Source organism: Brachyhypopomus gauderio, chromosome 10, assembly GCF_052324685.1.
Source record: "Brachyhypopomus gauderio isolate BG-103 chromosome 10, BGAUD_0.2, whole genome shotgun sequence".
In the NCBI taxonomy this organism is placed as follows: domain Eukaryota; kingdom Metazoa; phylum Chordata; class Actinopteri; order Gymnotiformes; family Hypopomidae; genus Brachyhypopomus; species Brachyhypopomus gauderio.
This window is the reverse complement of record NC_135220.1, coordinates 1,953,651-1,976,845: the sequence shown is the minus strand read 5'-3', so window position 1 is coordinate 1,976,845 and position 23,195 is coordinate 1,953,651. Positions and strand designations below refer to the sequence as shown.

The following is a 23,195-nucleotide window of genomic DNA, read 5'->3' as shown; positions in this document are numbered from 1 at the left end:
CCAGGTGAGAACAAGCTGTGATGAAGTTGTTCTCTAACAATAGCATCTCAGTAATCTGCCTTATGAGGATATTAGTGCCTGCTTAGGCAGCTTAGTAGGATTTGGGACAGACCCCATACCTTGTTCCAATGTATGTATGTATTTCGATATGGAAAAAAAACAATAAAACCTTATCTAATTTCATTTGAAAAGCACAAATTAAGTTAAAGGTTTACCATTACCTCCTATAAAAATATTGGAGAGCTCTCAAAACCTTTAAATTCAAGACCAATGCAACCACCACAAATGAATTGCCACCACAAATGAGTGTGCACATACTCTCACTGGGGCCCACGTAGGCGATGGTGATGCCTCCAATTTCTGAGTCGCTAAAGCGTAGCAGGAATGTCCCATTGGGTTTGTTTTGCAAAATGACATGGAGGTGCTGCTTCCCGATGAAGCCAAAGATGAGCCTGCAGTGGGGAAACACACCTGGATTAGAGATACACGTGCAGTGAGGAAACGTGTAGATTAGAGATACACATACGGTACGGAAACACACGTGGATTAGATATACGAGCAGTGGGGAAACACACCTGGATTAGAGATACACGTGCAGTGAGGAAACGTGCAGATTAGAGATACACATATGGTATGGAAACACACGTGGATTAAATATACGAGCAGTGGGGAAACACGTGGATTAGAGATACATGTGCAGTGGGGAAACGTGTGGATTAGAGATACACATATGGTACGGAAACACGTGGATTAAATATACGAGCAGTGGGGAAACACGTGGATTAGAGATACATGTGTAGTGGGGAAACGTGTGGATTAGAGATACACATACGGTATGGAAACACATGTGGATTAGATATACGAGCAGTGGGGAAACACACCTGGATTAGAGATACATGTGTAGTGGGGAAACGTGTGGATTAGAGATACACATACGGTACGGAAACACGCGTGGATTAGATATACGAGCAGTGGGGAAACACAAATGGATTAGAGATACACGTGCAGTGAGGAAACGTGCAGATTAGAGATACACATACGGTATGGAAACACGTGGATTAAATATACGAGCAGTGGGGAAACACATGGATTAGAGATACACATACGGTACGGAAACACACGTGGATTAAATATACGAGCAGTGGGGAAACGTGTGGATTAGAGATACACATACGGTACGGAAACACACGTGGATTAAATATACGAGCAGTGGGGAAACACGTGGATTAGAGATACATGTGCAGTGGGGAAACGTGTGGATTAGAGATACACATACGGTAAGGAAACACGCGTGGATTAGATATACGAGCAGTGGGGAAACACACCTGGATTAGAGATACATGTGCAGTGGGGAAACGTGTGGATTAGAGATACACATACGGTACGGAAACACATGTGGATTAGATATACGAGCAGTGGGGAAACGTGAATTAGAAATACACGTACAGTAGGGAAACTACGTAAATTAGATACACGTGCGATGGCGTAACACACGTGGATTAGATATACGTGTAGTGCGGAAACATTAGAGTCTCCCTGTGACCTGTCATAGTCCCTGTACCCACCACAGCAGACACATTACCAGCAGCACTTCATGAAACAACACATCAAAGACGCGTGATCATCTGCTTCAGTGGAGGGTTTGTGGCCAGTGCTAGCGCTCACCAATATAACCCAACTGAACTAATTCCACTCGACACACTAATCCCACCTGATTAATCCCATTTGACACACTAATCCCACTGGATTGATCACACACACACACACAACACACTACATTGGAAGAGAACACCAAGATTCCCATACCCTTCACTCCAGTAGGCTTTCAGGCATTTCTTTGTCAGGTCAATGACTCCCTCAAACCACTGCCAGAAGGTGAAGTTCCTCCCTGGCAAAACTTCCTGTAACACAGGCAGTGACATAGTTAATCTCTGAATCCAGATTATCACACTGAACAGTGAAACGCAATGGCACAACTCATATCTTTATGTACATGTGCATCTTTGGCTGGGTCTCCCAGTGCATGAACCTAACTGGTAATGTAAAGACATACCTTATTAAACTGAGCCCAAGATACCGGCATCTTGCTGAAGTCCTCTGAGATCTCGGGCTTGTCGAAGATTTTCTGCGCGAGGCAGTGCAGGTTGTATCTGTCCAGGCCACGATTTGTCTGAACCTCCGACATGAACTTACTGCTCAGCGCCTCACACATCTGACTCCAGGGTACTCGCTCCGGGACAACGAACGGGATCCTGTTCTGGGGACAGCACAGCACAAACAAGAATCTTACAGAGACTGTAACCACCAAAAGGCATGCTGGGTAAGAGAAGAAGTCAGTGCTACTCACAGGTTCAGAAAAGGCGCAGTCCCATATAACTGTGGCCATTGCATTGTTCTCCTGACTACCGTGTACAATCACAACAACAGGCAGGGAGATTGTCTGTTGCAGCAAACAGAAGAACAATTAGGCATGACACCAGTAGCACAGAAACGGTCCATCAAAAACACAGTGTTCAGGGCACAGTACCCTGCTTCTGCAATACCACAGTTGTGAGCTGAATTACCCAGTTGAAAAGGGTCATGTAGAAGAGACAAGTATCTTGTGTCACACATTTGAATGGCCCGGTTTTTTCACAGACTCTTCTTAAATTGCCCATCTGTGCATCACCAGGTTATTAATCAAGATTCTCTAACCCAGCTAAGTCTCAACATATTCTGCCATTCTCTGTCCCTACTAGTATCCATAAAGTTGTTCTATTCCATAATGTGTCTGCCAATTCCTGTGTACGTATCCCACAGAGCACATAGATACCATCATAGCCATCGCAACACCAAGAACTTAATTTACCCACAACGGTCACCACAAACTCCAATCACAGTGACTGGAGGACTCTGGAATTGTCAATCTGCTGTCCAGAAGGCTGACTTCATCTCAGCTCTTACATCCCTCCACTCGCTACACTTCTTGGCTCTGACCGAAACCTGGATCACTACAGAGAACTCTGCAACTCCAACTGCTCTGTCCTCTGCCTTCTCATTCACTCATTCCCCACGACGCCTTGGAAGGGGAGGTGGCACAGGTGTACTTTTATCTCCAGAGTGGCATTTCACCCAACTCTCCTTTTCAGCTCTTTCAATATCTTCCTTTGAGTTACATGCCATCACTGTATACCAGGGCCGGAGTGGGACACTTTCTCAGTCCGGGAGCTTCATGCCCAAATCCGGCCCAAAATTATTTTTCCCTCCCAATCGGCCCAAACTAGAGACTGACATGAGCCGGCACATCGGGAATCCTCCCGAATCTCCGGATTAGCCACTCCGGCTCTGCTGTATACTACCACACTATTCTTCACATCATTGTGATTTATCGCCCTCCAGGTTCCCTTGAGAATTTCATTGATGAACTTGATACCCTCCTCAGTCAATTCACCATTGAAGCAAACCCGCTCATTCTCCTTGGTGACTTCAACCTTCCATCTGACAAACTTCATTCATCTTGCATCCTTCCATTGTTGTCGTCATTTGACCTCACCATCAACCCATCCACTGCGACTCATAGAGCAGGCAACATTCTGGACCTGGTCTTTACACGAGCCACCGGAACATCGGACATCACAGTCACCCCACTTCACCTGTCAGACCATCACCTTCTATCCTTTTCTTTCCCCCTCCCTGCCATCTACACTCACATTTCCCCTGTACATTCTTCATACTTTCACCCAAATTTGCGCTCCATCGATCCCTCAACCCTTGCTGCTACTATTTTGTCCTCCCTTCCTCATCAGAACTGCCTGTCTTCTCTCTCACTGGACACAATTACTGATACTTTCCTCTCTATGCTCTCTTCATCCATCAATCTTCTGTGTCCTCCCTTCCCCAGGCTTAAGAGATCTGTTCCATCCACTCCCTGGCTAACTCAAGTGCTGCTCAGCCACAGGAGAGATCTAAGAACTGCAGAGAGGAGGTGGAAGAGAAGTCGCCTAGATTCAGACCTCCGCTCATATCAATCTCTCCTTTCACAGTTCTCATTGGAAGTCACATCAGCAAAGTCAGCCTACTACAGAAAGAAATTTGAATCATCTGCATCCAACCCACGCAAGCTATTCAGTATTTTTTCTTCTCTCCTTAACCCTCCCTCACCCCCTCCTCCATCCTCTCTCACTCTTGAGGATTTTGTCATCTTCTTTGAAGAGAAGATTGCTGCAGTCCGTCAGTCCTTCTCCCCCGTTCCCAACCTTCCTACTAGTATCTCTAACCACACCAACACTCAACTCCTTGGCTTCTTTCTCCCCTCTCTCCTCAGACAAGATACATCAACTTCTGACTTCCAGCAATCTTACTACATGCCCACTGGATCCAATTCCTTCCACTCTTTTCCAGAATATGTCGAGATCTCCTTCCATTCATCTCAGCAATCATCAACAACTCCTTAGTTTCGGGTCATGTACCTACCGTGTTCAAGATGGCAAGGGTGGTACCAATCTTGAAAAAAGCAACACTTCACACCTCTGACATGAACAACTACAGACCGGGATCACTTCTTTCTTTTCTATCAAAAACTCTGGAGTGAGCAGTCTATGACCAATTATCTCTCTTCCTCACTCAGAACCAACTCCATGATCCTAATCTGTCTGACTTCAAACGGGCACACTCAACAGAAACTGCCCTCAAAGCAGTATGCAGAAGCTCCATGCTGCCAAGGCTAACAAGCTATCATCAGTTTTAATTCTTCTAGATCATTCTTCAGCCTTTGACACAGTCAACTACAATATCCTCCTCTCTGTTCTTTCTAGCCTTGGTGTGACTGGCTCTGCTTGGAAATGGTTCCAGTCATATCTTGAAGACCGTTCCTATCAGGTAACATGGAGAGGATCCATATCCAATCCATGAAAACTTTCCACTGGAGTCCCCCAAGGCTCAGTCCTAGGCCCTCTTCTCTTCTCTTTATATACTCGTTCCCTTGGTGACATTATTTTGTCTCATGATTTCTCTTATCATTGCTATGCTGATGACACCCAGCTAATTCTTTCCTTCCCTCATTCTGACACCCTGGTTTCTAAGCGTATCTCGGCATGCTTGGCAGATATTGCTTCATGGGTGCTCACCACTTGAAGCTCAACCCTAGCAAAACTGAGCTTCTGTACATTCCAGGAATGTTCCAAACCCACACAACGACCTCACAGTTTCCTTTGAGAACACCTTGTTAACATCATCAGAATCTGCTCGAAGCCTGGGTGTAAAGTTGGACAACCAGTTGTCCTTCTCAACACGTTTCAAAACTGACCAGATCCTGCAGATTTCTCCTCTGCAACATACGGAGAATACAACCCTTCCTTTCACAGGAAGTCTGCTTGTGCAGTCTCTAGTCATCTCAAAGCTGGACTACTGCAATTCTCTACTTGCAGGTCTTCCTCTAGGAGTCATCAGAACTCTACCACTAATTCAGAATGCTGCAGTAGTAGTCTGACTCAATGGTATCTTGAATTCTGGCCTATCCGTACTATTAACTAGGATGAATTCTGTGATCAGATGCAAAACATTTTGTAAGTCGCTGTGGATAAGAGCGTCTGCTAAATGCCGTAAATGTAAATGTAAAAGGAAACCTTTTTCACATGCATATCAACTAGAGCTTTAAGGTACATTTGTTTAGCTTAATTGTTTAACATCCTGAGAGTCAGTTATTCATCCTGAGATTTCATGAATACGGTGTGAATTATACTGCTCAAAAAATAAAGGGAACACTTAAACATCACAATGTAACTCCAAGTCAACCACACTACTTCTGTTCAGTTAGGAAGCAACACTGATTGTTAATCAATTACACCTGCTGTTGTGCAAATGGACCAGACAATGACCGATTTGGCAGTTGGTTCAGTAATGGTGTGGGGAGGCATTTCTTTGGAGGGCCGCAAAGACCTCCATGTGCTAGCCAGAGGTACCCTGCCTGCCATTAGATACCGGGATAAGATCCTCAGACCCATTGTGAGACCACATGCTGGTGCCTCATGTGCCTGAAGTGTGTCAGCAGTTCCTGCATGATGAAGGCACTGATGCTATGGACCGGCCTGCCCATTCCCCAGACCTGAATCGAGAACATCTGGAACATCATGTCTCGTTGCATCCACCAATGCCATGATGCACCACATACATCCCGGAGTTGACTGACACTTTAATCCAGGTATGGAAGACGATTCTTCGGGAGCCTGATCAGGAGCATGACCAGGCGTTGTAGGGAGGTCAACCAGGCACGTGGAGGCCACACACACTACTGAATCTCATTTTAACTTGTTTTGAGGAATTTCCACTGAAGTTGGATGAGCCTGTTCTTTGATTTTCCACTTTGATTTTGAGTATGATTCCAAATCCAGACCTCCATGCGATAGTAATTTTGATTTACATTGCTCATTTTTGTTATTTTTTTCTCCACACAGCTCCTGCACAAACTGGCTACACTTTTTTATTCCAAACTTTCTCTTCTTTTCTGCAAGACTCTAATGGCCAAAAAAGACTTCAAACAAGATCTCCAAAGTCCTGCCACCGGTCATGACTAATTTCTTCTGCATTATGGTCTTTAATCTCACCGACTATAATTACCATTATCAGTGGACTCACAAGCTGAACTCATGCTGTGTGTTTGCCACCGTTTCTCTCGGACGTTCCAAATCATCTGCTCCGGGTTCCTGCGCTGCGTTCCAGACGAAGACGTCGTCGCGGCAGGCGAAGCGGCCGGCTGGTCAAGCTGAAGTTCCACTTGCTCCGCTCCTCTCCATCTGCTCGACATGGATTTTTATTAGGATCGTGTGTGCCTCGGCGATTCCTGGATCCCGTCACTACCTGCCTTGTGCCCGTGAGGGGATTTGAAGCCCCGCAGCTGCGCCGCTTTTGCCCTCTTCGGCTCAACATGCGGCAAAAATGTCTCCTAAACCTGAGACCGTTGTGCCGGGTTTCTCATCCGGTGGAAACATTTGTTCCAGCTCCTGTCAGGATTGGCCTGGTAAACGCCAGGTCGCTGGTGAATAAAACTTTTATTCTCCGGGACTTTTTTACTTCGCACAACCTGGACATCATGTTCGTGACTGAGACATGGCTGAGTATCGGTGAGTCCAGTGCTCTATCCGAGCTTCTACCACCTAAATGCGTCTGGTTTAATTCGCCCCGAGTTTCAGGTAGAGGGGGGGGCACAGTGACTGTATACAAACAGAACTATAACTGTAAACAATGTTTCCAACAGTCCTCATTCTCCAGTTTTGAACTGACATCTTTTGAGATGAGACACGGTAACCCAGTGTTCTGTGCTGTCGTGTACCGCCCCCCCCAAATATAACAAGGACTTCCTAAATGACTTCTCCGAGTTTCTTGCTGGGATTATGATTAACTATGATCATGTTCTTATCGTTGGAGATTTTAATATACATGTATGTTGTCCCGATAAGCCGCTGGTAAAGGACTTTTTAACCCTCCTTGATTCTTTTAACCTGGTACAGGCTGTATCGGGCCCTACACATGAGCATGGACACACACTGGACTTGGTTATTTCCTATGGGTTGTGTGTAACCAATGTGGAAACACATGATCCTGTTTTCTCAGATCATCTGCCTGTTTTATTTGATACTAGTCTGATGTGCACTACAAGTAAAACATGTGCCCCTACACATCGTTGCAGAATTATCAACTCTTCTACTGCCACCCAGTTTTCCGCCGCCTTTCACCAGCTCTGTGGCTCAGCGGACTCCCCCTCCACCAATACAGAGGAGCTCAACTCCTGGTTCAGTTCTTCCTGTCGAACCATTTTGGACTCAGTGGCTCCAATAAAAACCAGGCAGCCAAAGTCTAAACCAGAACCCTGGTTTAATGACCGAACTCGCACTATCAGAAGGAAATGTCGCCAAGCTGAACGCAGGTGGAGAAAGGATAGACTGCAGGTGTCTCATCAAATCCTAAAAGACTGCTGGCGTCATTATCAGAATTCAGTAAAACAAGAAAAAATTAATTATTTTACAAATATTATTTCCTCCAACAGCCAAAATCCACATGTGTTATTCAACACCATTGACGCTGTGCTAAATACACCACACAATACATGTCTGGAAGTGTCACTTGATATGTGTAATAAATTTCTCCATTTTTTTATTGATAAGGTGGTTAGTGCTAGGGCCCTTATATCAGCGCCGGATGGTGACCCCTCTGTTTCAGTTCCGTGCTCTGCCGTCCTTAATCAGTTTGAGCTTGTAACTCCTGGACTGTTAGATACGGTGGTTGGCCATAGTAAACCGTCAGGGTCCCCTCATGACCCTATTCCCCCACGTTTCTTTAAAGAAATCTTCATCAGCATAAGAGAACCTGTGCTTGCCATTATAAACAGCAGTCTGTCCTCAGGGGTGGTCCCTGCAACTTTTAAACACGCAGTAGTGCAGCCTCTGCTTAAAAAACCTGGCCTCGACCCAACTGTACTAGCAAATTATCGGCCCATATCCAAGCTGCCCTTTCTTTCTAAGGTACTAGAGAAAATTGTATATGGACAGTTGAAACAGTTTTTAGATGAAAGTAGCACCATGGAGGTCTTTCAGTCAGGTTTTAAAACTTTTCATAGCACAGAATCTGCCTTATTAAGAGTTTTTAATGACATCCTTCTGGCATGTGATTCCGGTAACTATGCTGTTTTGGTCCTACTTGACCTAACAGCAGCATTTGATACTGTCGACCATAACATTTTATTAGCCCGTCTGCATGATTGGGCAGGTATTAGGGGCACTGCCCTAGAGTGGTTTAGGTCTTATCTGGAGGAGAGAACTTTTTCGGTGAACATGCATAACTATGAATCTGCTGTGGCCCCACTCTCATGTGGCGTCCCACAAGGCTCAATCCTGGGCCCACTGCTATTTTCTCTTTACCTACTGCCTCTGGGTTCCATCCTCAGAAAACATGGGATTGCTTTCCATCTCTATGCTGACGATTGCCAAATCTACCTGCCTCTAAATCCAAATGATGTCTGGCCCACAAAAAATCTTTTAGCATGTCTTGGTGATATTAGAACCTGGTTGGCTTTAAATTTCCTAAATTTTAACGAAAAGAAGACCGAACTATTGATGTTTGGTCCCAGCGGCCCCTGTGATCCCACCTTGGTTGACCTAGGATCCTTGGAGACCTATTTTAAACCAGTTATCACTGATCTCGGGTTTAAATTGGACAGTGATTTTAAATTGGACAGCCAAGTAAATGCTGTGGTTAAGTCCAGTTTTTACCATTTGAGGCGTCTGGCGCCAGTGAAAACATTTCTCCCGAGGCACCTGCTGGAAACAGTGATCCACGCTTTTATCACATCCCGTTTGGACTATTGCAACTCGCTGTACTTGGGTGTCAACAAAGCACTTCTCTCGCGTCTGCAATTAGTCCAAAATGCTGCTGCCCGCTTTTTGACAGGAACCAAAAAGCGAGAACACATCACACCGGTCCTGGCGTCACTCCACTGGCTTCCCGTTTATTTTAGAGTCCATTTTAAAATTCTCTTGTTTGTTTTTAAAACTCTACACAATCTTGCACCAACTTATATATCTGAGCTTCTCCATCCTTACACACCTCACCGGTCTCTCAGATCAGCGGACCAGCTGCTACTAAGAGTTCCGAGATCGAAAAGGAAGCTCAGAGGGGACAGGGCCTTTTCTGTAGCCGCACCCAGACTATGGAACGACTTGCCTTTACAGGTTAGAGAGGCCCCTTCTCTTTCAGTTTTTAAAGTCCGGCTTAAAACCCACCTGTTCTCCTTGGCCTTCAACCCTAGCGAGACTTAGTGGTTAATTTGATAACGTTCGGTTTGTCAGTTGTATTATTAATTTATCAATTTGCTGGTTTAGCCTTTTAATTTTGTCTAAATTATTTCTTTTTAATGTATAGCACTTTGTGTTGACTGTTGTTGTTTGAAAGTGCTCTATAAATAAAGATGATGATGATGATGATGGTAGAAGCAGACAACATTCTCCACAGTTAGTACACAAGAACTGCTGCAAACACTTTGCCAAAACATGTTCGGTTTGACCTACTGTACAGAGAAGCACATTTTTGACCCTGACTGAGAATGCATGTTTAATTGCTGTGATAGTGTGGTGGCTCTGTTAATCTTTGCTTGCCCACAGTGCCATGGTGGAATCGCTAATGCAGGGAAGGTCAGACAACTAACCTGCACGCAGTAAGGACTCTCGCAGCCCGTGATGACGATCTCTGTAGTGAACAGAAGTGCAAACTTCTCCTCGGTTACCGACTCTGAGCCCTTCCTGTCAGCCCGTTTTATCTTCCTGATGGACTGAGGGAGACACAGAAGTCTTTGAGTCAGCGTCCGGGCTGGGATCAAATCAAATTAGTCAAACAGTTGTGTATGCTGTAGGTTGGGTTCAATATCAACCATGTTCACTACCTACCATGTTCCTGAATGTAGCACATGTGCTCTTGCTGGCTGTGTTGTGTTCCAAGATGGCCGTGCTGTTAATAAGCTCCCCCACATTCTCCCTGAGGGGCAAACAAAACAAAACAAAAACAAAAACAAAACATTATTTTCAAACCTGGACAAAACTGCCAAGCTGTTTTGAATCCAAGTGTTAACAGACAACAGCACATTCAGGTGTGAAATTAGCACTGTCTGTTTGAGAATACGATTCTGCTTAGTGGGACGTGACAAAATCACAGAACGGACGCATTTCACAAGACTTCTGCAACCCATCTAAAAGGCCAGACACGCATAATGCCAGCCAGCTCTAGGCCTACACAAGCGCTGCCAATTCAGAGTGAAGAGAAACTACTACAAAAAAGTCCCTACAATGTGAACTCTCACTGAAGTTCTAAAAATGTTTCCCACATGGTCAGCAGTATTGGTTGATTTACATAAATCACATTGCCAGATCATCTAATCACAACGAGATTAGCTCAGAATATCCACACCTCCACTGCAAGTCTGCTTCCGCAAACGCTCCTGCTGGTTTGTGTGGCAGTCACTTGTGAGCTGTGTCAGCTCTTGTGGGCAGACTATGACAGGAAGCACGACGGTGACAAAGTGGTCATGTGAACCTCTGAGGTTGGCATAGTAACACACCCTGTCAGATGAACACGCTTCACCTTGATATGCTGGTGTTTCTGTATTCTGTAATCTGTACTTAAACAACTCTGATGTTTCGGGGCATGTGTGTGTGTTTGTGTGTGTGTGTGTGTGTGTGTGTGTGTGTGTGTGTGTGTGTGTGAAAGGTCAAAAGCACTTCTGTGGAAGGAAGCTAAACCTGCAGGATTGGGGGAACATAGGCAGGCCGCCAAAGCTCACATCAGTCACCGCGTGAGATGCAGCAGTGTGTAGGTGGCTACACGTACATGGTATATGTAATTCTTTACCTCATATCTATGGTATCTGGGTGGGTGTGTGTCAAAATGCTTAAGGTATATGGCTGTGTGTGTGTATGTGTGTGTGTATGTGTGTGTGTGAGTGTGTGTAGCATGTGGGAGGAGGGACGGTTGTATTTGCACAACAATTATGTCGTTGCACTGTCACTTATCACATATTTGAATAACATGTTTTTAATAACGTGTTTTTTATGTTTTTAATCATTAAAAAGTTTGTTAAAAACTGACACTGGATATCTTATACACAAACAGGTGGTTTTATTGTTAACTAATAAGGTGCTTGATTTATAAAAATATGAAATATTCAAACAAATATATTCAAACAATTCAAACAGAAGACAATTATACGAAGCATAAAATAACAACTGGATGGAATTTAAGTTCCCATTTTATACAGTTTTATTTGACATTTAGGGTTCTGAATACAATTACTAAGTTTCACTTCACACTGTAGACCCATGATAGCAGCGCGTGTTTTTGTATGTGCGTGTTACTTACGTAGGTATGACACCTTGGCCCAGGTTTCTGGCCTGTGACTCTGTGATGATCTGTGCTTTCAGTAAAACTGGCTTTCCAGGGGCCACTTTCTCTCCCAGCAGATATCGCACCGTGCTGGAGAACTTGGACTGGGTCTTAATGACCTGTGGAGGCTGCTTCTCCACCACCAGCGAGCTTCAGACAGTCAACAGGAAGAAGTCCAGCACGTTCAGAACAGAACAGAATCTTTAGACTGGGAGAAATCAAGGCAAGGCAAAAAAAGCGAAGCGTATCTCGCGAGCGCTCAGCTACAGCACGAGTAGGTGAAGGTGCTGTGACTAGGTGCGGGGTCGTGGGGTCACGTGGGCGTGGCTGTACCTGTGGATGAGGAGCTGCAGCAGGTGGCTCAGGTTCTCCTCCAGCAGGTGGAACTGCTCCACGCTGCCGTGGTCTCGCTTCACCAGCATCAGCTCCTGTCGCAGATTCCCGTTCACCCCGAGCAGCTGCTCACACCTGAACAGGTAAAGGGGGCGGAGCACACGCGTTAAGGAGAGAGTTCAAGAGGAAAACCGAAAGAATGATGGGGGAAAAGAGAAACAGACGCAAACAGACAAGGTGATCTAAGACTCAACTAAAAAACAGGATTAACTAGTAATGTTAGTTAAATGCAATGTAATCTGAATATCTGTCACTGTTTCCCCCTCCTTGGCAACAGTTCCCACGGAGACACACTCTGTTCTGCTTTTCTTCCTGGTTTTTCATTTTTCTATGTGTTTTTTGTACTGGTGTTTTCAGCTACGCCCCTCGCTTGTTTCCCCCACCCAGTCTCACATGTTTCTAGTTCATCTGTCATTAGTTTTGTTATTTGGATGCAGTGAGCTGAAAACGCTTCCATGGACGCAACTCTGCAGTGCAGTTTTATTGAGGGCTAACCCTCTCACCCTGCCGTCTCACGCAGCCTTGCCGTCTCACGCAGCCCTGTTGTCTCACGCAGCCTTGCCGTCTCACGCAGCCCTGCCGTCTCACGCAGCCCTGCCGTCTCACGCAGCCCTGCCGTCTCACGCAGCCCTGCCGTCTCACGCAGCCCTGCCGTCTCACGCAGCCCTGCCGTCTCACTCAGCCGTGCCGTCTCATGTAACCATGTCGTCTCACGCAGCCCTGCTGTTTCACGCAGCCCTGACGTCTCACAAAGCCCTGCCGTCTCACGCAGCCCTATCGTCTCACGCAGCCCTGCCGTCTCACATAGCAGGGGGGCTGGAATCCCCAGCATTGGGCTCTCATGGCCTACTGGACATCTCCTACACTACATGTGAGATGGACTGTGGCTCTGAGGGTCCAAACCCGGGGCTCCTTCCTGTAGGAGACGCTCAGCCTCTTGGCCCGAGAGTAGAGGACACCACCCAGCCTCCGGGCCACAGCATGCAATGCCCTGCTGGGCTTCTGAACCTCGTCATGACTGACACCACTTAGCTGCTTCCAGATTTAAGAAACCTCTTTCTGTACAGGCGTCCGGTACACTCCAGACCCACTGCCCACTCCAGACCCACCGCCCACTCCAGACCCACTGCCCACTCCAGATGTACCGCCCACTCCAGACCCACCACTCCAGAACATCATCATCCAGGACTGTGGTGACTGTAGTGTAGTGACCCCACCGCGGGTGTGTTCCCTGCTCCTGTTATTTCAACTCTGTGTCTCTTTCTCCTGTTGGTTGATGGCTTTGCTGCTCTCGCCTTGTGCCTTCATGACTTCCGTTAATCCCCATGTTCGTTTCTCTGTGGTTTCCTCGCTTGATCTTCTGTTATCCTTAGTTTACATTACTGTGTTTGTAGCATTCCTGATTGTTATTTTCAGAGGTGTATAATCCAGGTTTAGAAAGTAAAAGTCCTCACCAGGATTTTATCATTATTACGTTATCATTATTCCACTACTCACACGGCAACAACCTACATGTCACCACTCACAAAATAGAAATATCGACAGATTGTCGTAATCTGTACATAACAGAGCCCACAAGTCAACGTAGTGTTCACCGGATTAATCATCCTTGCGAACGCCTGTGCTTTCCTCAAAACTGCACCTGAATGTCCACTACTCCTTTAAAGGCCCTTTGAACCTGCTGGAGTCAGATTTGCAGATTTTCGGTTAAGCTCACCATGTCTGTAGTGGGAGGAGATTGTCGTCGAAGGCCAGACCAATGGTGGAGCGGAGCTGCTCCCATCGCCACGATTTGATTCGCTGGATGAGACGGGCTTGGCACTGCTCCAGACTGCACACGGCCTCTCGGAGCAGCTGTACACGCTTCTACATGTGTGCACACGCACACAAACACACACAAACACACATGCATACACAAACGAAGAGTATGAGCCCCTAATAACTTTTATTACAAGTACACAATGTAATATTATTCAAACATTCTAGAGAAGTCTTTGTAAAAACATGGGCATTACCTTCGCACATTCCTGATATTTGTACTCGAGCTGTGCTATTCGGGTCTGTTTGGCGACCTGATCCGGGTGTGTGGGGTCCAGCTCATTTTGGCCTGTGCAGAAATAAGTGGGGAAACCTGAAGTGAAACCTGAAGTCACAGCCGTGTTCGTTTGAGGCATTAATGGAGACGGCTTTCTATCAGTTTAACTGTAGCCATACGCCTGGGTAATAGCTGTACTACAACCACGTGTGACATCTAACCAGAAGTTGAAGAAATCTCCTGTGCACACACCAAAGCCAGTGTGCTGTGTGGAGAAGGGCATGTTGTGTAGTAACCAATGTGTTGTTAGTAATGCCTCACTTCACATTTCATATTTTACATATTTCATGTAAATCAAATCCTGTATGTCTGAAAGCTGTGAAAACAAACATTACAGCAAACACTCCTCCAACAGTATTGTACACCTGCTAAAATAAAGGACGACACAACCTGGAGAAATCCAGCTTTGTTTTCTAAACCTTATTTATTTTGCCACCATTAGTGATTGCTATAAGTGTATAAGTTATGACTGGGGCCCGGGGCACAGGGGGAATCCCAGATGCTTTTCACCAAACACATGCAGCTACAGTGCTGTGTCTAATCACATGTCTGCGTCAGGTTTACCGCCAAGCAACAACCCCCCCCCCCCCCACCTCCACTGGCCCCGCAACATTACAACAATGCTGTGAAAATCATACGTGACAAAAAATTCAGCAAATCGTGTTCTTGTCTGCATATCTTCCCACTGAGACGCAAGGTTAGCTGACTGTGCGTGTTCAGACGTGCTGCATCCAAATGTGATCCAGTTCACTCCACACCTTAAATGACAATATTTGCTGCCTGGTTACCCACTTTTAAGAAGCATTTATTCATATGACGATTAACCAATCAATTGATATTTGTGGATCACATGCATATTTATGGCCATATGTAACGTTTCTGTATAGCGGGAGTGACGCAATTGAAGGATTGTGAATATTTATTAAAAATAAAGTAACATAACACTAAACAACACCATGACAGACAGAAGGGGACTAGGCTAAACACAGAAGGGAGGAGACCACCGAACGGGTAAACAATATAACTTAGAAACCAGACTATACACGAGAACATACTTCAACAAGCAAGGCAAACATGACGAGAGGGAATATAAAATGAGGCGGCTACAAGGGGTGACTCGTAACGAGTAACACAAAACCCTGAACAAAACAGACCACAAACGAACTAATGAAAAATGCCCATTAGCGATAAGAGACACAATACAAGGGAAGACCAAACTAACAGGGGACAACTAGATGAACAGGCGAAGATACAAGAAAATCACAACAGGGGAGACAAAGACAGAACTAACCTAACCGGCATACGAGGAAACGAAGGAAAGATGCAGGTTACTGAACATGGAGGTGAGCGTGGCTGACAACACAAAGACCGACACGGGAGTAAAACACCACGGGGATTAAATACACTGAAACAGGGGAGGGTAACGATACTCAGGTGTGTGCGCTAATGATGAGGACGTGACAGACAGAGGGAGGAACAAATGGGAACGAGGAAGCTAGGCGGGACCAGGGAGGAGGGAGGGGCTGGACGTGACACCATATTTCAGTGTTCCTGGCTTTATTTTAAGGGGGGGGGGGGGGGGGGGGGGGTTGTGACTCTACTGCTTTTGATACATGAGCTTTTGATGTTTGTTCTCAAAATTAGAGCACAAAGGACAATGATCAGTATTTCATGTTATTTCAAATATACTGCCCTGCTCTGACACATAATAAACAACCTGTATAATATCACTAAACTCTTAACATGACATTAACCTGGTAACCTGATTTCGCAGCAAAACTATAGGAAATTATTACTAATCTTTTGGGAGTCCGCCAGGGATATTTCAGATACTGTAATTTCTCTGTTATGATAACTTTTTATGTATGATGTGTATACTCATACATAATTTTGCTGGCATCAAAGAGTGTATAATGTCATTCTGGCTGGACAGACATAACTTGAAATACAAGCATAGATCAGACGGGGGAATCAGGAGCCAAATGTTAGTATTACACACAAATTGTCACAGTTTTTGGTTCTTACATTTCTGACTACAAGTTTTCTTTCCTTACTCCCTCTTGGTTACCAGTATTACCAGTGCTTCAACTGGGAGTAGCCCAGGTCCAAGAAGCAAGCAAGCCTGTCAAAGCCAAACCTTTGAATGGAGGTGATATGAAAGAGAACAAGAGTGTAGCTTTAATGATTTGCTGTTTAAGATCTGCGTTGTGAAATATTACTGACAGTATGGCTCGTCTTCAAAGTTCTCAGAGACATAAAGGAACTACAGTCCTTACCAAAGATTGCACAATTGATTTGTACAAACAGTCTGCAGAAACCAATTTCGGTCACACATTTACCCAATAGCCACCACTCACCAAACAGACGTATGTGACATGCCTTTGTTTTTGTTTTTAACTGTCTAAGGGGACCACTCCTAGTACAATGGACATTGATGTCATCAAACTATCAAAGGGATTTATTTGGTCACAGGGTCACTTCTTAGCTAAAGCCAGGCCATGGATAAGAAAGGCATTAACGATTAAACATTCTCAAGGAGGAATCTAGTAATATCTAGATCACCTACTATGCAAAGGCAAGTTGTGTCTATGATAAATTTCACAAAATCTTGTGCAACATGATTTCTGCAGCAGAACAGGTTTAAGTCTGGCCAGTCACTCTAAGCTCAATATGCTAAGCGTGTCTGAGCCAGCCGCACTGGGCGTGGCCTCAGCCGCACTGGGCGTGGCCTCAGCCGCACTGGGCGTGGCCTCAGAGGCCTCCTCGCTGTTACCTTGCATGGGTTCGGCTTCCTGCTTCTCCCAGTTGAGCTCCTCCTCCAGCTGGTGGATCTGCTGTCGGCAGCTCTGAATATCCAGCACGCGGAGCACCAATGCGTCTACGTCGGGATTGCCCACGTCTCTGGGGGCCGGCGTGGTGCCGTTCATCGGGGTGGGGATCTGGGGGAAGGGATGGATGGTCTGGGGGGGGGATAGTAAAGACTTTGGTCTAAAGCACACCTGGAACATCATTCGGTTCAGGCAGATAAATGACATTGCTAGGGTGGGAATCGTTTACTATCTCACGATTCGATTCGATTCCGATTTTGGGGGCCACAATTCAATTCAAAAATCGATTTTCGATTCAAAACGATTTTCGATTCAAAAAACGATTTGATTTATAAAAATGTCTGCTTCAGTCTATAAAATCTGCATGATCTACTACAGTCTGCTTTGCAAGACAGAACGACAAATACAGAAAATTAAGTGTCTTTCACATTTAATTAACAAAAATTAAGTGCTTTGGTAAAATAAAATGGTTTTTGTTGTTACCAAAATTCTTGAGCTTCATTTTGCGAGCTGTCAGGGCTGGCTCGGATGCAGTTCCCCCAGCCGTCGCTAGGGGCACCAGAGTCAGTCCCAGACTAAACCGGCGTAACCGTACTCAGCCAGTCTCTGCTTTCTCTGTGATTGCTTATCGTTTAATGGTGTCTCGCCACCTCTCTCTGTTATGCTTTCTCTTTACTTATTCGAGTATCTTAAGCGTCGCTTCCTGACCCATCTCAAGTTTTCCCAATCCTGTATGTCTTCCTATCCGTTTTGCCTTTATTTTTGGGAAGGGTTTTATTTTGCTGCAGCGTTTTTTGCCAGTTACTTCTGCTGGTGTCCTTGGTTTCGTTTTCGCGTTGCATTTATCCGCGCTGTTTTTTAGTTACTGTTGTTGTTTTGTTTCTTCCTCCCGTCTCACTACGGTTGAGTGTCATTTTTCACGCGTTGTATTTTCCGCATTGGTTTTTTGTTTCTATTTACTCCGTGCCCTCACGGTTTTGCTTTCGATTCTCTTGCGCGTTGAGTCTCCCGTGTTGTTTTGTTTGTTCGTTCTGGGTCGCTGTGCGCGTTTCCCTCTCGCTAATACATTTGACGAGTGTCAAACGTCTTGCTCTTGCGAGCCGGCACTTGGGTCCATCCTTCTCTATATTATTTCTCACCCTTCTCTATATTAACGCTCCCGTGCTCACCGCGTTACACAAGCCTTGCACACGAGCTACATTGTGTTCAGTTCGGTCTTCCCCGGCATTCGGTAAAAACCAAAATGAACCCATATTTTTGCCTTAAATGAAGACCGGACAGGTTGAATATCTCTTTCCTCCATGTGTTTTGAACCTTTTCCGCGCATGAGTGTGTCCCAGAACATGCTGCGTAAAGTCTCGCGTAATTTTGTAATTACGTAACGCGAGACTTCACCACGACTTAGAATCGATTTTGGGACATTTAAAATCGATTCTGAATCATAGTAAATGAGAATCGATTTTTGATATATGAATCGATTTTTTGGCACACCTCTAATTGCTAGTGCTCGCTAAGAAGAAAAGCTATTTGCTTACTGCCTGTCTGAGCAAGTGCCTCTCTCTCCTCAGAATGTCTCGCACTGTTCTCACCAGCTGCATGGGCTGCGTCTGGAAAAAACTCTGCAAAAGTAGTACAGCAAGCCAAGCGATCTTTAGACAGACGCCTACAATGCTACACAGAATATTTTATAGATTTTATAGAATATTTTATAGAGTTTGTGTTCCCTTACAATATTAACACTTTAAATTTAAATAAAATCAGAGCGCTGGTGTGTGTTTTGTGCATTGCTTCATGAGTACCATGTTCCTGCTGATGTGCTGGAGCTTGACCTTCTCGACCACGTTGGGGTTGTGGAACGCCACGTCCTGCAGGAGGTTCACCATCTGCTCCAGCAGCCGGCGCGCCTGAGGCTCCTGCTCTTTGTTCTCCGTGTCAAAGTCCTCCCTGAGCCCAAACACGGAGACGCACACACGTCACAGAGTCCTGCTGCGCTCGGCCCGTCTCCCAGCCAGAAGCACGCCAGTGTGCGTACGGCATGACGTTAAACGGCATGTCGCTTGCTCGAGCAATTATCCGCGTCGAGTGACTTTTCATGCAGAGTTATTTGTGGTGGCTCAAAACTCGAGCTAAATATCAGACTACAGAAACTTAAACAAATGGTCAGGTCTGTCTGAAAAATGATCTAATGAGCTAACGAATAAAACGACTAAAAAATGAAAAGAGAGACGGTGATTTTGTTCATTACCAAACTACTGCTAATTACAGCAAAGCGAGAACAACAGAGGCTGAATAAATCTTTGGGACAATAATCACAGTTTGACACTCATGACTACATGAACTGTCAGAGAGAGCAGGCACATTACCATCTCTGTTCCTCAATCCAGTTGGCCAGGTAGTGCCTGACGTCTATGGGGAAGGAGTCTGGGTAGAGTTCCATCAGGGTCTGGTTGGACAGATTTGGTAGCTGCTGGGAAATCTGGACCCACAGCGCCATGGTGAGGCAATACTGCAGCTGAAAAGCAAATGGGGGGGTCAGAGTGGCGGGGTAACACCGAGGGACAGGGCAACTGGTGTGACTGAGTGACGACAAACATCTGCGAGATTTCTAAAGGGAACTGGAGTATGATGAATCACTGCTTCATGTGACAGGCTACAGGCTGCTTGTAAAATTGTGGCCATTATGGTAATGGTGATGCAGTCCGTGTTATACACAAAACTATGAATATTTACAGTATGAATAAATTTGTATATTGCCTTTATCACCTATATTTTATGACTTCAAACCTTGTGTGTGTGGGTGTGCACAAGCGCACAGATTTGTGTATGTTTAATTCATCAGGTTGTTCCCACAGGCTTCCTGGGGATCAGTGTACTTCAGATAACGACTACATACAAACATGTTGTAATTTTCTTTTAATCGTAACTTAACATGCGTTACAACAAAAGGCTAAATATATGTGGTATCCCTGTTTGAAATGGGTGTTTTGTTTGTAGGTGTGGGGTAATTCAATTGTAGTTTAATAATTTAGGTAAAATATCCACAGTGCAGCTTTAGTTGAACCGAATGGCCTTTTGGTTTTCACTGATGTTATTGTGAGCAGGAACCCGAGGCGGCCGACTGGTTCGGGGTGAGAAAAGACAGTTCACAGCACATCCTGTCAGTTTTATCTCCTGCTAACATGAGGAGAAGAGCCATATCCCAAACAATACACATGCACCTTGACCGTCCTTTAAGTTAACCATCCTAGGTTTCACTACACTTGTGTAGATCAAGACATAAGAAAAAATAGGTTATGTGTTACTGCATTACTTCGTAATATATTCGCTTGTTAGCAGGAAAATTGGAGTTGTAAGACACAGACTGAAGAGCCTTGTCAGAAAATACAAGCTGAAATACCTTTCCTTCAATTATTGAAAGCAGCAGACAGGATTGTGCTATGGTTATTCCTTCAGCTTTTGACACAGGGTTGTCCTAGTTGTCATTGGTTACGTTTTTGGCGTTGTTCTTTGGACCGTCTGCACCCACATTAATGTAAACATGGAAAATTCTTTTTGCCTTCTGAGAGGTTCGTATGGTCCTCTTTTAACACTCAGAGAGCACAGTCCTGAGGTGGCCCCGATCACAAGAGAAACAAACCAACGGCAAAAAAACAAAACAAAAACCACAAGTTCTGTCCTGAAAGTCTTTCTCCAAATATGAACCTGTTGTATATCAAAAGATACATGCTTCACAAAATTCTCATTTGAAAAAGACCTCTCAACCATATTGCACATTTTGATTTACACCGGCCCCTTGCCACGGAAGCAATATCTGTGGCTGAACTAAACCAAATACATAAGGATGTGTCTGGCACCCAAAGTCACCCAGAGAAGCCACTACAGATTCTGGTAGAGAGGGGAGTCCCAGCTCGTGGGAGGGCTGTTGCCCCGTGCCATGCACTTCTCTAATGCTGGGAGTCACATGACGGTTTTGCCTCGTCATTAGTAGCAACACTTACTTCTGTTCGAAATAAATGGCAATGAAAGTGGCAAATAAGGTCTCCCTTCATGCAACGTAGCATATGGAGAACAGAAATCACAGGTGGCATTATACATCTTAGATGTGAATCCCCCAGGGTTGGATAACGTCACAGAACTAGCTGTGTTCTCATAACTGAACCAATCTGAGCTGATTTTAAAACTTGTTTAAAGAACATATATCATCGCCAGACAAACCGAAATCTGCAAGCTGATGAGTTAAAATCAATATGCAAACAAGTTATATGGCGCAGCTTTTACATATCAAGATATATGTAATATATGTAATTATGTAATGTGTGTGTGTGTGTGTGTGTGTATATATATATATATATATATATATATATATATATATATATATATATAGATTAGAGAGAGAGAGAGAGAGAGAGAGAGAGAGCAATGATATTGTAACAATATCGTAGCATTTCAAACCACATTTTGCGACTTCATCTGTCATGAGCAATCTCAAAAGTACTAATCCAGCCCATCCTTCTTTACCCAGTACTGAAATGATTTCATTGTGGAATTAAATCCAGTACACCTAGTGCTGTATGTGAGAAATAAATGACAAGCTCTTTATTCTTGGAACGTTTTGCCCTGCTCGCGCAGCTGCACTTTCACAGCTGTTGATGATGATGATGATGATGATGATGGCCTAATGAAGGACGCAGCTGAGCGCGCGCATCCATATTCAACTGGCCGACGACTATAAAACGGCTCAGATCAAACACGTAGTTGTTTGTACACGACCGTGTTTCTTCACCAGCACACTCGGCAGACCTGAGTGTGAATGAGGCGCCCTGAGGTGATAGTGCCCGCCTGGCGTGCTTGCGAAATAGTGGCATCTTGATATTGACGAGGTCTTTTATATCCGTCAAAATACTCAAGACTACAGTCGTGAAAATACGACGAGTGTGTAGTTAAAACGAGATACATTATCACGTCTGACTGCGATTCGCACTAGAGTTCAGGCGAGTCTCGTAGGCCCGTCTAATTCCGTCGTCTGAATAGATTGTAGAGGCATAAATCGACCATATTGAACATCCTGCTGAACTGGAAATTAACGGTTCGAATTAACGGATAAAATAACTATAATTTTTTGGTTTGTGCTGTACGTTAAATTGCCCACATCCTTCCAAATGTGGGGTATTTGTTCCCAAAACGAACCCAGGTTAACTAAAGTGCGTCAGTAAAGAGGATTATAATAACATCAACTTAAATTCTTGTTTTTAACAACTTTTACACGGTTAAAACAAAGACTGATATTCAAAGCGGCCACACTTGACAAGTAAAATAAGGAGGTAGACGTGTTGGTTTAAGCCTACCTGTGGTTGAAGCCAGCTCACACATGTAAGGAAGACTGCTCGCCTTCCGCGTACGCGCTTGTTTTTCTGTCCCAAACGGGCTACTTTCACTTTTCTCTGCCCTAGTGGCTACAGGCGCTCATCCTGGCCAACAACGCCGAATACGCCGTAAACGTGTAGCCACAGTCTGAGATGCGTTTATTTTTAAGGCATTTCGGAGTATTTAACAATTAAATTTGAAATGGCGAGTAATTATAGTCGATTGGGAAGGTGCCCCGTGTTTGTGGACGGTGTGTTGTGCCGTGTTCTGTATGATCATTGCGCTTTCTCATGTTCCTGTCAGAACTGTTAGAAAGTTGTAAAATACTCATTTGTTATTCGTCCACGCAGAGAAATACTGGTTTACTGACCGGGCAAATTGAGTCTATGAAAGATCTGATAAGGCGCGATAACAGTGTGACTGACAGAATATGCAATGTTATTTGAAGTATGTATACTGTACAGTAGAGCCTCGCTACATCCCTACTGAACGTCTTTACTGGGCGGAGTTCAGTGGTATCATTGCCAGTAAGTAAGAGATCGTTTCGAAACATTTCCGGGTATTTCTGTCTCTTAAATGCCCTCTTCCGATGTGAGCGCCAGAAAAGGTCGAGT

General features: G+C 44.8%; 1 protein-coding gene across 4 annotated transcripts in view; it reads right to left on the bottom strand.

Moving 5' to 3' along the window:
- Nucleotides 1-22,803, bottom strand: part of stat6 (signal transducer and activator of transcription 6, interleukin-4 induced) — a 30,195-nt gene extending 7,392 nt beyond the window's left edge. For 2 of the 4 annotated variants that reach the window (XR_013133561.1, XM_077018594.1), the window contains exons 1-15: nt 22,563-22,797; nt 19,581-19,729; nt 19,017-19,161; nt 18,753-18,836; nt 17,163-17,349; nt 14,310-14,401; nt 14,012-14,160; nt 12,235-12,369; nt 11,878-12,051; nt 10,413-10,500; nt 10,175-10,297; nt 2,348-2,440; nt 2,054-2,257; nt 1,807-1,901; nt 319-452 (exon numbers count right to left, since the gene is read on the bottom strand). Coding sequence is in view for 3 of the 4 variants with exons in the window: in XM_077018594.1 (XP_076874709.1) it covers nt 319-452; nt 1,807-1,901; nt 2,054-2,257; nt 2,348-2,440; nt 10,175-10,297; nt 10,413-10,500; nt 11,878-12,051; nt 12,235-12,369; nt 14,012-14,160; nt 14,310-14,401; nt 17,163-17,349; nt 18,753-18,836; nt 19,017-19,161; nt 19,581-19,711 (1,834 nt within the window). In the remaining variant the exon portion in view is untranslated. Of the gene's footprint in view, nt 1-318; nt 453-1,806; nt 1,902-2,053; nt 2,258-2,347; nt 2,441-10,174; nt 10,298-10,412; nt 10,501-11,877; nt 12,052-12,234; nt 12,370-14,011; nt 14,161-14,309; nt 14,402-17,162; nt 17,350-18,752; nt 18,837-19,016; nt 19,162-19,580; nt 19,730-22,562 lie in introns of all 4 variants that reach the window. The other 2 variants (XM_077018595.1, XM_077018596.1) reach the window with 2 other exon arrangements.
- Nucleotides 22,804-23,195: the final 392 nt, after the last annotated feature.